This window comes from Periplaneta americana, chromosome 8 (genome assembly GCF_040183065.1).
Source record: "Periplaneta americana isolate PAMFEO1 chromosome 8, P.americana_PAMFEO1_priV1, whole genome shotgun sequence".
NCBI lineage: Eukaryota > Metazoa > Arthropoda > Insecta > Blattodea > Blattidae > Periplaneta > Periplaneta americana.
This window is the reverse complement of record NC_091124.1, coordinates 115,602,436-115,621,131: the sequence shown is the minus strand read 5'-3', so window position 1 is coordinate 115,621,131 and position 18,696 is coordinate 115,602,436. Positions and strand designations below refer to the sequence as shown.

General features: G+C 34.1%; 1 protein-coding gene across 8 annotated transcripts in view; it reads right to left on the bottom strand.

Annotated features, from left to right (window-relative positions):
• LOC138704972 (myotubularin-related protein 10-B) overlaps window positions 1-18,696 on the bottom strand; it is a 240,583-nt gene that overhangs the window by 161,746 nt on the left and 60,141 nt on the right. For 6 of the 8 annotated variants that reach the window (XM_069833461.1, XM_069833457.1, XM_069833460.1 and 3 more), the window contains one exon: window positions 5,992-6,147. The exons of 1 other annotated variant lie outside the window; for it this stretch is intronic. In XM_069833461.1, coding sequence (XP_069689562.1) covers window positions 5,992-6,069 — 78 coding nt within the window. In that variant the 5' untranslated portion in view covers window positions 6,070-6,147. Of the gene's footprint in view, window positions 1-5,991; window positions 6,148-11,162; window positions 11,227-18,696 lie in introns of those variants that run through there. One more of the 8 variants, XM_069833465.1, reaches the window with a different exon arrangement.

Sequence of the window (18,696 nt, the reverse complement as noted above, 5' to 3'; positions counted from 1 at the left end):
CTCATTTACAAACTTGAGTGAGTGTAAGCTGTTTCGCGCTCTCTTCAGAGTCAGATGATGCACATCCATCATTCACTTATTCCACTCTTCTCTCTGAACATTTTAAATGAGTTGTTTAATGAAACGTCAAGAGGCTGTAGTTGTGAAGTTAGTCCTCCTGGTATGACAGCCAATCCAGTGTTACAATCTTGGAATTTTTGTTTGACAGATTTCAGTAGATGTGATCGAAACTGATCTAATACAAGGAGAGCACTCTTCTTTAGACCAACTATGAAAAATAATGGTACATGTAGGCCTCCTTTGTTGTATAAGACGCAGCCTAATTTTAAGGCTTATTTTGAGAACAAAAAAGTGCGTCTTATACATCGACAAATATGGTATAACCAAAATCCTAACCATGAAACGATAATTCTATTCACACTTATCAACAGCTTCATAAAATAATGACAATATTTAATCAGAACCATGTTTCTTTGCAGTAGCGTAGCGTGGCTTCCAAAGCAGGAGAAGCAATTAAGATTAATTTAGTAATAATTACTATTCTTAAAATTCATTGAAAATAAGGCTATAATTTTACGTCTTTAATTAAGAATCACAGATGTTTCAATAAATAAAAGTAATATTCTGCTAACAGTATTACCTTATTGCTTATAATGCAGTGAAATATATTTTAAATGGGTTATTTAAAAGTTAGATATTGGTACTTTTATTTAAAATTATTATGAAATAAATAGCCTACCCATTACAGTATCCATCGAAACATATAAATGAAGTTCCTTATAATTTAAAAATTACAAGTATAATTTCTTACTAGGTTATGGTACCTAAATGCAATATAATAACAATACAATAATTGTAATATTTTCATTATTTTTATGATACACATTCTTAATATTTCAATACATATATTATTAACATTTTAATTAAATTTAGTAATATACAGTAATTTTAGTTTTCTGTATTAACATGGAACGTTTAAGTGGACATATTTTGGAAAAATGTTCGTTAGCATTTCTTTAATGTTCCATATGCCTCTTGCTCCTTAGTGGGAGTGCACTGATGCAACCTGCAACAAATCTATGTTCCTTAATGGCAGAGGGCTGATGCAACCCTCAACATATCATTATGGAAAAATAAATTAACTCTGAATTTCATCGTAATTAGGCCCTGTGTGTATTACATTTGTGTGCCTAAATGTGACTTTTTTAGAGTTTAAATATCCCAGGTCTATTCATAAAAAATTAGTAAAATCGTTTAAATAACTTCGGCGCTATATGCGTAGACAGATGGATAGACAAAATCACGAAAACCACTTATTCGTGTTTAGTGATTATGTATTAAGCCTATTAATATTGTAATTACTATTAGTATTCATATCATCATCATCATCATCATCTACTAGTAACGTTACATTTTATAGCTGTAATATTAACATAAATGTGACCACTAATAGCATCATAGTGACTTAAATTTTGAAACGCTACATAATATTGCGCTGCGAATAATAGCACGTGCTGTTGTCAATACAGCAAAGAAACATAAAAAACAACCTGGAAGCAAATGGCTGATTACATACCCTTAGAAAGAGAAAACATAATGCTTCTTTATCTCTCTGTCTCCCTTTCTCCCTAACAACCTATTGTGACAAGCAGGTATATTTGGAAGCTAGCATCTCACATTACCCACCTGTTCAAATTAGTCAAAACGTTGTATACACACGAGATGACAAAATATAGAAACAAACGAATAATAATTACCTTATCTCTATATACAAATAAAAAAGAAACTTGCCTCTAAAAATAAAAGGGGAAGCATTGCTTCCACATCCATAGATGCTACGGCCCTGGTTTTTTGGTATTAGTGATAAATGGAAAACATTATTTTTAGTTGTAGTTAGATTTTACTAGGTAGGTTTAACAGTTAGTTCCCAAAGTGAAGTTATAGTGTGAAGATGGGGCGAAAAACCAAAAATTAATTATGCATAACTAGGGTGCAGGTTGTGAAGTTCTACATTCTAGATATTTATGACAACATTTATAAATACACTTTCTAATACGTTTTACGGTGTTTTATTCTGCAAATATCCTCTGACTGAGATTCTGGCTGACATGTACATATATTATCAGGCAATACTCTCACTTGACGATATGTGTCAGAGAAACAAGTGTTTGTATATATCTGAAGTCTGATTAGTGTAATATGTTACTTGTTAATACCATTACAATTACGAGGTGGAAGTTCCAGAGAAGCAGATTTAAAAATAAAGTTCCTATCCTTCATCAATTCGGTATTGCAGGCCTTTTCAACGAAGTGTAGATAATACTATAGGGCCCGGTTTCTTCAACCTTTATTAAATTATAACAGTGTGTTATTCCATTTTAACTGTAAACTTAACAGTTGAAGCATTTTTTCAACTACTGTTAGTACTAACAGGCTGTTAAAACCTATGTTAATTTAACTGCCCAATTTCATGCAGTTAAATCATTTAACTCTCTGTTAGCATAGAAGTATCCAATATGGCTGGTGCATTAGATACTGACCTTATATATCTGGATTGTTTAGAAAATGATATCCATGAATACATAAACAGAGGGGATGATTTCTGTGACTTGACAGACCAGAAGTTCATACAAAGGTATAGGCTATTTTCTGCCAAGCCTCACTTTTCGCTTTCAACTTAGATCCGTTTGTTTCTTTATTCTCATTAATTGGTTTATACTGAGAAATAATTTCCAGCAGAAGGCTTCTCTCGAACGAAGAGAAATTAGTCTCACGATTTCTTTTTGTTCTAGTATTTTCCATTTCAGAACAGCAACACCAATACGCCGCTCCACGCTATTGTGATACAGACGAGGAAAGAAGCAGAAATCAAACCTGAGAGAATAGAAAGACTTCTATCCTCTCTGAATCAAACAACGGAAACAAGCGAGAATCACAATTGTCAGAGTTCAGAAAACAGAAGTGAGCCTATACTTGGTTATAGGTTATGGTTAAACTTCAGAATCTCTGGTCATAACAGAGAGTTAACAAACAGAATGTTAAAATGTGAATTGTAAAGTTGGAGAAACGCAATATTTTTAACAGCAATTCATGCCTTTAACTTACAGTTAATTAACACTATGTTAGGTGCATTTTAACAAAGGTTGAAGAAACCGGGCCTAGGTGAAAAGAAGTGGACTGAGAAACATATAAAAACTCTAAAACCAACAGACACTGAATTTAAGGGCAATAAGTGAGATATTTAATACCGCTTACTATTTGCCCATGATATATTGAAAAAATATGTTGTTGTTTTCTAATGCCAGCCGTTTGACAATAAAGTCATTTGACCTCTTGCATTCCAATATTTTTCGAAGATATTATCATGGTCAGCCACTGAAGCACAGATTTTGAGGTGTTCCGAATCCATTTCTTGGTTTCAGCTGCACAATGGACAGTTAGGGGACTGATATATTCCAATTCTATGCAGGTGTTTGGCCAAACAATCATGGCCTGTTGCCAATCTAAATGCAGCTACAGACGATTTTCGTGGTAAATCGGGAATTAACTGTGGATTATGATGCAGAGAGTTCCATTTTTTCCCTTGAGATTGTGTTATCAAATTTTGTTTGTTGAAGTCTAAGTATGTAGATTTAAGAAATCTTTTCACAGAGTAATACGTAGATTTAGTAACAGGTCTGTAAGTAGCAGTGCTGCCCTTTGCTAAAGCATCCCCATTCTCATTTTCCAGGATTCCACAATGGGGTGGTATCCATTGGAATACAATTCTTTTATTGAGTGATATTAATTGAGAGAGCATTTTAGTTATTTCTGCTGTTTGAGATGAAGGTGTGTGTTTAGAGACTATTGATAGAATAGCTGCTTTGGAAAAAATATACAATGCAATAAATGAAACTACATACACACAACGATGTTATATCTGCTGACTAATCAGCAGATATTAATGATTTAAATAAGTGTATGTCCAGGTCAGTTAAGAAAAAAAAATCTGGAATTTGGCCTTTCCATTTACATGGAGTACCTGCTTCATTTAGTATACAAACTGCCATTGACAAAATGGCGAATTCAGAGGAAGAAAAACATATTGCAGTGAAAAAAATTGCAAAAGAAATCTAAAGATGAATTGGCCTGCATGATACACAAACAAAAACAAGGGATCGCAAACACCAATGATGGCACTATGGCAAGCACTTCTTTGATACTGTAAAATGGGGTGAATAGGATCAAAACTTCATTCTAGGTTATAAAGTTTACAACAAAACTTTATGAACAAGAATGAAGTTTTGATCCTATTCCCCCTAGTCACCCCATTTTACGGTAATCGAAATATTTCTGCCAGAATAACTTAAATCAATGAGCAAATTATAACAACATTTCACAGAGTGCTACAAATAATTATATCACGCTGTTTCGAGACTGCAGTAAATTGGTGACTTATCTGGTTCTCTCACCGTTTTGTTTGACTCCTGTGGTTTTTTCCCAGTACATCAAGACTTTGGGAGCAAATAACTCTTGACCAAACTTCTTCTTTCCCCATTTTATATCTTTAAGAAAAGCCTCTCTTCATCCTGGATGAAATGACACCACTAACTTGATTTCGAAAAAAAAAAAAAAAACTGACTTGCCTAGTTTTTTCCTCTTACCCTTCAATTAACTTATAGCTACACCCTAGACTTTCATATAACCACATATTTCATTCATTCTTATCTACAGGTCTAGGATATTTCATGTTTGCGAATTAATGTATTACCTTTCATGTACCAGATAGTTTTACATATTTTGTTTACAAATTATTGCATATTTCCATGTCATTCTACATCAAATTATACTGTTCTTTCTGTTACTGAAATTAAAAAATGAAATATAGTTCATTTTAACAACCAATCCTTCAACGTAAGTTCTACCTGAATACATAAACAACAATATATCTTCATCAAAACTAAGGCATTAGGATTTTTGGCAGAAAGTTAAGTAGTATAAGAGTAACTGAGAGAAGTATCTTAGTTCAAGTACATGATTATTTAATTTTAATATACACAAATGGCACAAACTGAAATTTAAATATATAGTTAAACTGAATGATAAAGAGAATCTCTGCAAAGAAAATAGCCACAAGAACAAACTGTGTCTAAATATCACATCAGATTCAAGTCTCCAATATGGCAGTAAGAAAGTTGGTTGGAAGTGGTTCAAATGACATTTTTAGGCCTGTTACTGTCAACATAAAGATAAAATCCGTGAAAGGGTGATACACAATGGATGAATTCTACAATATTAGCAAAAATGGTGTCATCAATTGATCATTTATACAAGATGAATGCACGTCTTTCAAAGTCAGCCTTATATGATCAATATAAAGGCTGCTGGCAGTTGAGAAGACCCAAACAGCACTGGAAAAAGTCAGGAAATATCACTTGGATAGAAACAGATGATAGTGATGGTGGTGGAGAAGGATGAGAAAGAGGAAGAGATGGTGGTAATGATAGTATTGGTGGTGACAAAGGAGGTGGAGGTGGAGGTGGAGGTGATGGTGATGGTGGTAGTGATAGTATTGGTGGTGACAAAGGAGGTGAAAGTGAAAGTAGACGTAGAGATAGATGTGGTGGTGGCAGCAGTTTTGGAGAAGGTGGTGGTGCAGCAGCAGCAGCAGCAGTAGTAGTGATGGTGGTGATATTTAGTTATATATTTTTACATATTTTGAGAATTATTCCAACAAATTTAAGTAAACATTTACACTATGATAGTATACTGAATCTGTATAGTACCAGAAAAAAGTAATTGTCTACTTGAATATTTTAAATCACAGATACAAGACACTGCACATGATCAGATAACCAGAGCACAGATACAAAAGTGAACACTTCTGCATGATGTGTTGATCTCCTCAGGAAGGTTATCATGTGAATCACAATATGATCAACCTCCAAGAGTCGGGGCATTACTTCTTTCTGGTATTGAGTGAGTAATCACATTCTCATTAAAAATAATTACTTTGCATAAAATATGAAGGCCTTTGACTTTTCCAGACACGTTATTTCCTGGTATTAATCGACGTTTCTTTTCTCCCATCAACTGATACACAACATCCACATTTGATAAACATATATCATAGTCTCCCAACAACAAATTATGTTGCTGTCCAGATTCCTGAAAATAAACAAGAAAAACAGTTTTATATTTTATTTAGAAAATGCAACAAGATTAAATGAACACTCAACCTCCAGTTTTCAACTTGATTCTTCACATCATTCATTCACCAGATTGCAGTGAGCATTTCAGATCATTTAAAAAAATAATCTGAATAAAAACTGAAGCAAATTAAGTTTCATGTAAAAACACAATTACATACAGTGGTATGGAGAGGTGTCTTTGTTCAAGAATGCAACAATACGTAGAATTTAATGAAAACCAACGAGGATTTGTATCTACTGCTGGTGCACAGATTAATGCCTCTATATTAAATTCAGTTCTTCGTAAGGCCAAAATCGAAAAAGAAGATGTCACCATCTTGTTTCTTGATGTGCATAAAGCTTATGATACTGTTGGACATCGGCATTTGGAATCTGTCATTCACAATTCTGCCCTTCCCCAAAAATTACAGGATTTAATTATAAATTTACAGTGTGGAAATGAAACCCAGATAGAGGTTGGAATCCATAAAACAAAACCCATACCGTTTAAACAAGGGGTTATGCAAGGCGCTCCTCTTTCCCCAATGCTTTTTAATCTCAGCATAGACCACATTTTTGATGAATTATCCGAGCCTAGTGTGGCTGAAGAATTTGGATATGACCTTGTATCGGATCTAAATAATGTAGTAACATTAGGATTTGCGGATGATATTGCACTTGTTGCTAAAAGTACAATTGCTGCATCTGAAATATTTACCATGACAAAACGGTCATTACAGCAGATCGGATTAAGTCTAAATGAATCTAAAACTCAAACCATCGTTATCGAGAAAGGAAAATTAAGTAGTACGACATTGAATCTTGGAGGATCAATTGTTAATAGTATTGATGGAGATGAACGAATCAAATACCTTGGGATTAATTTTTCTGATGAAATTCAGTTTGACATTGCCAAAGTAATCAATAATTTAAATAATAAGATCCAAGCTTTAACATCTACTTATCTTCTGAAACCAGAACAAAAACTCAATGTTTTAAATATGTATATTTGGCCTATACTTGTTTATCCTCTTCAAAATGCTCCCCTTCACCAGCTTTCTGACCGGTTTCTCGAAGATGTGGATAAGTTAATTAAAAGTTCGGTGAAGGAAATTTTATGTTTGCCAGGAGACACGCCCGACGCGATGTTGTACACCGAACGTAAATATAAGGGTCTCAGCCTTTTCAAAGCTCAATGGGAACCATATTTACAGCATCTCAATATTTGCAACACATTATTGAGAACCTCGAATCCTCTTGTCGTTTCTACAAGGAACATAGCAGCCGAAAAGAAAGTATGTTCCAGGAAGTTAAAAATTCCACCTGAAGATCTGGATATAAGTAACATCAATGTCCATAAACTACGACAAAATCTTAGGAAACAAGAGTACGACAAATGGTGTGCGCTTCCACATAAAGGAAAAGGTGTTATTTTATTTCAAGAATATACTCCCGGAAATAAATGGATTTTTTCTAAGGAGGGTCTATCTTCCTCTGAATGGCGGGACGCAATTAAGATGAATGCTAACGTAGCACCAGTGAGAAGTCTTCATGGGAGATCCTTGGACGGTTTCCGTTGCAGATACTGCAACGAGATTGAAACCTTAGCACACGTCCTAGGATCCTGTCAGCATGGAGAACTCCTGAGAAATTCACGCCATCATAACATCCGAAAACTAATAGCACAAGCCCTTAGAAACAAATCCTTCGAGGTCCATGAAGAGGTGCACTGCGTTGCGTCTGAAGGCGGCGGAATTAGAAGAGCGGACATCGTGGCTCTAGACAAGACTAATAGTAAAGGCTTTATACTGGACCCAACTGTTAGATTTGAGATGAGCCAGACCCAACCATCCGAGGTCAACAAAGAAAAACAACAAATTTATGAGCCTACTATTCCGTATTTTCGAGAAAAATATCAGATGGAAGGCACCTGGGAAGTACATGGTTTAATGATCGGAGCGAGGGGCACCATCCCACGATCAACTGTAAACACTATCAAAACATTTGGAATCCATGACATCATTCCAAAAATAATTACTTCAACCATTAAAGGGTCTGTGGCAATTCTGAAAAATCATTTATACGGAATATCATAATACCCCCCCCCCTTTTCTATTCGTTAGTGTGTGATTGTTACAAATATATGTATAAATTTATTATTTCTTAAACTTAAGCTCCTAGTTCACATTTAAATTTGGCTCATCTATCTTACTGTAATCATTACTATTCTTATATGTGTGTTATTCTGTGTTTTTGGCAACCCAGGATGCCTGGGCAGACTATTTCTTGAAATAAATTATATATTCACAGTTAATAAATGGCAACCTGTACTCTTCATAATACTTATTATTTTACATAGCAGCACGAAATCAAATTATATTAATAGTGTATTCAACTATTACTTTGAACAGACTTAGATAAGTATGACGAATAAAAGATCGTCACTGAAATGTGGCACACAAAAAAAAATATATATAACAATTTGAAGTCAACTGACATAAGAGATGATCAAACAGGTTAGGCTATGATGCCATTAAAATTATACAAAATCAATAAACAAACATCTGAGAAGAGCAACATTGTAATAAACTTGCAAAATCTTCGAAAATTAACTGTTATTACTAATCCACTGCCCCAATGGACATAGCAGAAAATTTTAATTTAGTTCATTTATTTATTTATATCAGACACCCCACACACTCTAAAATGCATACATTAGATGCTGTCTCAAAATATGAAATATAATTTGCATATTTTATTTGCTGACAGCGAGAATATGTCAAAATTATATTCTAAAAGGCCTTAATTTTAAAGAAGTATTAACGTTAACATGTTTTACATATTAAATAATAACAGGTCAATGCATAAGTTGATAGCATTTTTGTTGTTTGTGAGGACTACATACATATGCCAGCAAACATATGTAAAAATGTTTTTAAACAGTTACCCTACCCAAAGCTGTTTTGTAAACAATTGCCCGCACACAGATGCACTGTATATTTCTGAAAGTCTAACAAACATTTACACAAATCTTGAAAACGTAGCCATATCTACAATCGGTTAAAAAATGACAGAGTGAAATATATGCGGGTATGACAGGTTATAATATTTTTTGGCGTTGAAAAAAAAAAAAAAAGACATTAGCAGCATATAAATTTCTATATGCTGGTCTTGAATATGTCGAAAATATTCTAAGAGACTTAAAATTAGATGGCGCTGGATTCAGAAATTTCGTCAAAATGACACAAAGTGATTTAAAGTGATTTTGAAACATTGATTCAAATAATGTCCTCTATCTGGAGAAAAAAACACTAAACACAGAATGGCTATACCTATTACCTTACCAATTAGCAATGACTCTAAAGAAATTGTGATAGTGATGATTCTTACATTAGTCTTGTGTACACATTTATAGTCCACTCACACTTACGCATTGATGTGCTGCACAAATATTTTCTCTAGACTGCTCCCATTAGAGCGACCTGTTGCGAATATACAAAATGGCCATTTGATTGTTTTAGCAGCATTATGTGAAGAGTTCGAAATTGAAGAGAATCAAAAACGAAATAAAAGGAGAAGCTTATGGATTCACGAAATAAACTTAACAAGAGATGTCATTGGGGAATTTTGTACTTTGTTTGAATGTCTATTGCGTGACGAAATCAAATTTAAGCAGTACTTCTGAATGAGCAGAGTGAAGTTTCAACATCTATATAACTTGCTTGAACCACATTTGAGAAAACAATTTACCAAGCTTCGTGAACCTATATTTCTGCCACACCGGGACTTGTGATATGCCTGAGGTAAGTGAAAACATAATCTTAAATACACTACAAACAAATTTAATGTTTAATATATTATTAACAATGATTACTTTAAATTCATCTTCTATTAAAACAAATATGTATTTTATGAAACAAAAAAGTAAATTAAAGTGAGAGATTTCATTAAATCCTAAATGGAGTTACAGTTAGATTCAGAACGTTCTGAGATGTAGTAGGCTCTAAATTACAACATTTTGCCGGTTAATGGCAACCATTTCGCAATCAGTCACAGCATCCAAGACTTTCTTCTTAGCTTGCACTTGTAGATCAGAAGTAAAGATTTAGCAGTTTGTGCCATGCTCAGAAAAGAATTAGTAATGCTATCAGGTTTCTCCTGAGGGACAACAAGCGGGTTTGTTTTTTGTAAATATTTACACAACTCTGCTCCTGTGGAAGATTCACTTCTTTTGTGTTTGGTTAGGATTTTGATGTGACTGGAAATAACACAATCTGATTGTTCCATTTCCATTTATGACGTGGTACCAGATTCGGCCGAGGACATTAGGGTTGCTGGTATGGAATGAATGGATGTGAAAGGTGATGATGCTGATGGTGTGTCTTTCATAATGCTAGAAAAAGTGCTAGAATCTTCCGCTGGGAAGTTGATGACTGAAGGTTTTCTTATGTTAGGAAGGGTTTCAGGAAACTTAATTATTTCTCAAACATCCATGGTTTCTTTGGGACTCCTCCTTTATTTCTGCATGGTTTGCTCTTATTATTAATAGCCTTACGATAAGAGTCCCTTAAGATTTTTCACTTTTCCTTACATCCAACCATTAAAAATTTATTAAAAATTAAAATAAATATTTGTTAGTTTACACAGTTTTCTTTCAAATTTTTTTGTGACCTACACTCTACAAAACTGTTTTCTTTTTCAGATTTTTTGCCACTGCTGACAGTTTCAAAACAATATCATTCAGCTATAGGCTCGGAACTTCTATCGTTTTCAATATTGTTAATGAAACTTGCAGTGTGCTATGGACAGTATTTCAGCCTATAGCAATGCCTAAACTGATGACTGAAAAATGGAATATAACTGACAAGGGATGTTTGAACTCACTCAGAAAGGTACAACCATCAAACTTCGTTAACTGATACAGCTCCCATATGTAAGTGAACACATAAAAAATTGCCTGCCGATACAAATTAATAAACTCTTAAAACTTACTTGGAATGTCAGGTGAAATGTTGTTCAATAGCCCTCCTGCGTGTTCTGCAATCCACTGCGCTGTTCGAGCATGGTGCGGTGCGGAATCTGTCCTATCACTGTATGCAGTGTGACACAGATTGTCTTTAATTCCATTTATAAAACATAATCCAAAGTATGAACGTCTGTTACTTATTCAAGGTACAGTGATTAGTGAGTACTTATTTTACTCTATAAATGTGTAACATAAGTAGCAGCGCTCGACTGAGTGATTAAAACACAAATGCATTTTACGCCATGCACACTGCACTAACATACTCATATCTTATTTTGTTCACAATTTGTATGTATATTGTCGAGGCAAAACTATTTTGGTTTCGGGAATTCTGGTGGTCTTTCTGATGTCAGTGTGAGCAAACCGTGAGTATTTTATCATGTTGCGAAATCTTGTTGCACAAAACTGACAATGAAGGAAGGATTGTAATTTCAAATATATGGACTAGTTCAAATTTTACACTTTCGTTTGACGATATTAGTTCAGACAATTGGCGGTAGAATGATTTCCACTGACAGAAAAAGAACTTATCCAGAGGCTGAACTATTCCCATCGTTCCAGGAGGAATCTGAACTAGTTCAATTGTTTTACAAAGAGGGATACTTTCTAGAAACATGGTATCATTGTATGCTGTCCACGAATCCAGAATCAAGGTGAACTTATCACCTGTAAATGGAAATAAAACTTCTTTGTACCAATCTTTTAGCTCCTTTTCCCCCATTTTTCCGGATTTTGAAGCCTTAACAATAATATTTTCGGCCTTAAACACTTTCTTTTGGAAACTATAGAGCAGGAAGTTCTTGCCAGTTCTTGCAAAGCGATAAAAAGTTTTAGACGTAATTGTGTCGGAATGAGAAAGAGCTGTAATAGATTGGACCTTGCTTTCGGTATGGTTTTCATCAACAAAAGACAATATGCGATTTGTTCTCATTTCCTTTTTAAAGCCACTCTGAACTGTATTATAAATAGCAGAAGGTGAATAATGAATAAGTTAATGTTTTGTTGCATTCAGAAATTCATCTGCCATTTTCTGTATTTCTGCCTCATTTCTTGCATGCCAAAGGAAGACTAATTTCGAGATTTTTCTCCTTTTGATCTTGTAGCACTTTTTAAAATCATAAATCCAGGATCTCGAAGCTTTAAATGTACCCTCTGATAATATTATTCTTGAAATGTCTACAGACCATACTTTTAAATCAACATCAGATACAGTATGTTTATTTTGTATGTCATGCACAAATCTTGACAATAGGGCTTCATACATGACCTTTTTGAACTCTAGTGAATGTGGTTTTACATCCTCTAATTGTGATTTCCAAAGATAGAGTTACCGTTCCAACGTAACCACCCAAAACATTTTCCGAACTGTTGCTAACGAATACTTCTTTTTTTATCACTTTCATTCAGGTAGCATTTCACTGCTTTTCTCTTACAATCGGCACTTACATTCTTTGTTGCTTGTTTCTGTGGACTTTGTGCATAACTTGATGATTATGATTTTATTGGTGATGGAGTATGATAATAATGCGAATCATTGTCAGATGTTAGGCTCAAATACTACAGTTGAGGAATAGGGGTTCTGGTTGTGGGTACTAGATTCTGAAGATGAGGTATCAATGTCACTTTCTTCATCCGGAGATTCTTCATTAGTTATCTCTAAAGTCTAGTCAGCAGTGTAATTCGCCCCGAATGGATGATCTTCTATATGTTTTGTAATATATTCTGCCATTTGTGTCTCTTGTATAGTGAGTTCACTACAGCACAATCACGAAAATAATTTGTTGCACGTAACAAAACATTGACAGGATTCAATGACGTTTGAGAGCACATTCGTGTTTACTTGCACCCCGCGATGCAGCGGCAGCTCACCTGCAGTCAGTGATAAGCCGCTCACAGCCAATTATTTTAGTAGCAGTATCACATTCACATAGTAATTTCAGACCTTTGCATTGGGTATCGGCAGGTAATTTTTTGTGTATTCACTTACATATGGGAGCTGTATTAGTTAACGAAGTTTGAGGGTTGTACCTTTCTGAGTGAGTTCAAACATCCTTTGTGAGAAATGAAGGATAGGTAGAATGGAGAAATATTCTTTCCAGCACCAGGACTCGAACCTGGGTTTTCAGTTCTACGTGCTGACACTTTATCCATTAAGCCACACTGGATTCCAGTTCTGATGCCGGTTTGAATCCCTTTCAGTTTCCCTTTGATGGGCTGCCCTCATGTATTGTGTCACATAATGTCCAACACACTATGTACAGCGGTGCACTCATTACAAGTGATTAAGTGGCCGGGATCATCATATGGTAACGCAGAATTCCTACACGGAGATATATGTACTTCGGTACATCATAGTAATATAACTGAAAAGGATTTCCAAGAACTATGGTAATTTCCTAAATGTATACGCTGTTTAGATGGGAAACATGTCATACAAGAGTGGTTCATTGTTCTACAATGTAAGGGGACATTTTCAATTGAGGAGTTGAATCGAAAACGAGCGTAACGCAGAAATTTAAGTTTTGAGGAAAAGGTCTTTGAATTATTTGAGTAGCTCAATAAAGAACACAATTTTAGTCATAGTAAACAACGGACATTCACGCTATTAATCAATATTTTATTAACTGAAAAACATTTTAATTGATATAAATGTGTATACAGAAAGGAAGAAATAGTCGTTATAAAATAATCTTGCAATTGCCGTTATTCCATTTAATTACTCTATGCATGGAAAAATGGCAGAACAAATTTCCTTCTGCGATTTCTTGTTGAGGATTAAATAAAGAGGATTATACAAGGAAAATGAACACAATTTATACTGTTTTAAGGAGAACATTGTGTTTCATTATATTTTAAAATTCGTGAAAAATGATTACAAGGAAAATGCTTTCTTTTTTGTAAACACGACCATGTTTTCAGATCACTATTAAAGATTCCACTTGAAATGGTAAAGTTATTGTGTATAAAAAGAAAACATGAGGAAATTCTTTAAGAAAAAAAAAAATGTGCTAGATACAAAAAAAGTCAAGTAAATTGATGAAACTTAGCAAAGACTAGTTCAAAGTAACCTCGATTTCACAGGGTTTGGTGGGACTGCGGAACATCTAAATCTGTTAAGGGGTTAGGTATAGCTTACAGCAGTAAAATTTTTCGAAATGTTCAACATTTTTTCTCTCCATTACTGTATCTTGTACAGTAATGAACTGGTATGTGTAAAACACTGTCCTTCTCCTATATGAAAAAAATATTTTTATGATTTAAAAAAAATACTTATTTTTTTTTTCAAAAGTAAAAATGGTGGCAGTTCACTGTGCAGTGATGAAGCGTTTCCCTCATAACTCATAAACTTGTTAACTTTTTCATGTTCTCTCTCTTTTATTTTAGTGCTGAAACTCATATTTACAATATCATGCTCTTTCAACTACAGTTCTTAATAAATAATATATTTTTTTTTATTTTGTGTTAGAAGAAAATACTGATATTTGACCATATTTTAAATGAATCTATTTTTTATCAGAGAATCTATCAAAGGTAGAGGAGTGATCTTGCATCATATTGTAGATATGACATGAATAAATACACAGCAAAATTTCATCACAGAAGGTTGATAGTTGTGGGAAATGCTTCATCACTACACAGTGAACTGAATTTTTTTGGTGGGGGGGGGGGAGGAAAAAAAATTGTAAATAATTTTTTTTAATCGTAAAAATATTTTTTTCATATTGCAGAAGGACAGTGTTTTAAATATACCAATTTTTCATTATTGTACAAGATACAGTAATGGAGAAAAAAATGTTGAATATTTCCAAAATTTTACGGCTGTAAGCTATACTTAACCCCTCAAATGCTGCGTCCTCTTGCCAAAAGAATATGTACACTAACAACTGAGAAAACTCTCTGAAGCAGACACGATGCCAATAGAAGAATTTTTCAGTTTTGTATATGGCTGAATTTTGAAATCCTGATCGTTCTTATTCTTGGAAAGAGTAGTCAAAATTTGGCTCCAGTCAAAGATATATTCATTTCCTTCAATCGCCTTAAATAGAGCTAGACTCAGCCTACAGATTAGAAGAATCTGAGCATATTCTGCAGTTGTGTAAATATTTTCTTTCCTCTTGACTATCATGCTATACAAACCGAAGTCCTAGTCACACTGGTTGTAAGAGTGATCACAAACTGGAAAAATATGGGTAACTTTAAACGTTTATATTTGTTGACAACCACGAACAGAAACGAACCATTGTGAGGTTATTATTTTGACTGAATCTGAAAAGAGAACTGTCTCCTCAATATTTGTAGAGTTCGTATATTGTGAACATAGTCATACTGTGTTAGGATCCTTTTTCGACTTTGTCTCTAGGCAGTAGCAAAAGAAGCTGGGGTCATCATTGTGACAGTGGATATTGAAGATGTAAAACCACAGTAGTCTGTAAGAAAAACTGAGAGGTAACATTCAATCTAGGACGTGCTAAATTCTGTACATAGTCAAACTCTAACACAAACATTTGTTTGTGGTAACGTGAAAGCATAATCTGTCCTTTTGCAAAAGTTGAAATAGGACCTGTACTCTTTTTTTGGGGTTGTGCCCGTTTCTGGCCTGTAGTAAGAGCTAATAAGATTGAACAACACCTTCACATTGAGATTGAGATTTTCGAAGTATAATTTTTAGATTTTCCTTTCTTGGTATGATAGCTGAATCCAGAATTTATTTTTCATTTTCTCGTCGATCGGTACATTGTTCACCACATTCACTTTCACATTTGCTTGAACCGAAAGATGCATCATTACTGAACACACAAAAATCACTGAGCATTTTAAAAAATGAGTAACATTAAAACAATAATAAATTGAGTTCTCTCTTAAGTCAAAAGTATGTACAAAGGAATTAGAAAACACAACCTTCCAACCATCACCTTAACATTAAACTGTGAAAACAGCTCAACACTTATACTGCACCACAGACCACTAGAAAAGAGATATCAAATCGAAACTTTGCAGGGTGACCAAATACACACTAGAGGATCTAATAATGCATTGAACGGAAAAAGGGCAAAACACGGATTACGCCCGTTTTCGATTCAATGCCTCAATTGCTTTGGAAGATTCAAACTACAGATTTTTAGTTATGGATATGGTTGCCATTGGTTTCAATAGTGATGGGGAAATTTTTCATAACTCTACTATGGGGAACAGTTTAGAAAGAAACTACGTAGAATTCCTCAAAATAAACCTATATATGGCACTATTACTCCATTGCCTCATGTTGTAATAGGGGACGAAGATTTCTGTTAAAATCATATGTAATGCAAAAAATCAAATGGAAGGTGATGAGAAAAAAATCTTTAACTATAGCCTGAGTACAGCCCGCAATGTTGTTGAAAACACTTTCAGAACCAACACACAAAAGTTTATATTATATCAAAGAAGGACTAATGTTTTTGTTGCCAAACATCTAGGCATTTGAACAGCAACACATTATATCAAATAACATTACAACTAACTCCAGAACATGTGAAAAACTGTTCTTCACAAAATGAGTTCTTCACAATTTTTTGAAAGATGAAGTTGTCACATTTGCTGATGGACCATCAATTGAGGGGCTTAGAACAAAAAGCAGGTAAGTGACATTATTAAAAAAAATTAGATAAGTGTTGCTATATGGGCATCATTTCACCAGATTAGTGTATAATATTTCATTGCATGTAGAACTTTAACTACAATTTCCTCAAAACTAGGTTTCTGTCACTTACCTGCTTTTTGTTCTAAGCCCCTCAATTGTTCCTGAACATTCAGCCTTTCAACAGATCATAATATTGTAGAAAATATCTCTTCACATGCAATGAATATTAGAGACAAATTTAAAGATTATTTTAATTCAGTAGGTGTAATAAATAGTACACAGGCCACAACTAGCAGCTGGCAATTCATACTATGCTTTGCAAATATAATCTTGTAATAACTGAGACCTGTTACCATAATCGTTTATTGTTTTCATACATTTTATTGCATTAATGAAAACTTTTCGAACAGCATATTGCAAAATAAAAATAAAACTACTTTCTCACCTGTAGTGTTTCTTGGTGTGTTACTTATTTCCCTCCAGGCATTATCACATATACAATTACAGTACAATTCCTCATATCCGGCAACTGTGGGACAAAGCCAGTGCCGGATAACTGATTTTGCCGGATAATTGGAACATACATTTATAAGTTATGTAAAGACACACTGCATCACAAAATTTTTTTCCATGTTGGAATTTAGTAATTTTCATATAGATATTTAAAAATAAAGTTTTGAAATACGTACAATGTTTATTTTTAGTAATGAATACGGTAATGTACATTAATCAGTTCATAATTATTGTAATACAGTAATACATAATAGGGTAAAGAATACTAAAAGTTTTCGTAACCTTATGACAATTTAAATGACAGTCATGTAAATCATGTGACGTGAAGAGCAGTGTAGCCAACATTGGAAATATGAAGATGATAAAGTAACGCTCGATGATTTGAGCATAAGAATATTTTGCTTGCCTTTCGTGGAATCCATTGTGCAACAGCAGCACTTAGCAGTAATAGCCATGATACTATCACTCGAATGAAATTTTTGCATGCTGTAGGAACAGAGAATTTCACATTTTCCTATTTAGACTCATCCAACACCCCTTTGAAACGGGTGAGTTCAAGTGGTGAATTTAAAGATATCGTCTCTGCACATTGTTTGCAAAGTCCAAGTGACAGATTACCGAAGCTACCCGATATACTCCAGGGACATAACGGATTTTCTTGATTTGTTTTCACGTGTGAACAATGTAAACAGTAAACACAATATGCAGCATGTGCGATCCATAAAAACCTCTCACATCTTCGTCTGACTTTTCCCTTTCGCATGGATGATTTTTTTTTTTGGCCTAGCCAAAAGTACCGTTGTTTTGGTATTGCTGGTTATTTGGGTGCCAGACATGAGGAATTTTACTGTATTGCAATGGTATCTGTGGCTTTTGTCATAAAGAAATTGATATTTCTCCACCAAATTGATCAGTTTTTCGTTAATCCACATAGTCCCTAATCTATAAATAAGTTAAGATGCACAGATAGGCAGTATAAAAAAACTGCTGTTATGTCAACAATACAGCACCAAACAGAAAAACTTGAGCATCCACCTGATAACTTCCGATTCTGATGCACTATCGAACATTTATTCTTTCCAATGAATAACTGATTGCATCATGCTACGTCATGCAGGGCCACATCGCTCCATATCCTCTCATTTAAATACATTAATATGCTGAAGCATGAAGCATGCCTAAACATAATGGATTAAAACTATATTCCCACCTGTAGTGTTTCTTAGTGTGTTACTTATTTCTCTCTAGACATATCACTATGTCATTTTTACAATAATTAATATTTGTGGCTTTTGTCATACAAAAGTTGATATTTCTCTACCAAATTAATAAGTTTTTTACAATTCATTTTTTTAAATTCCTAACCT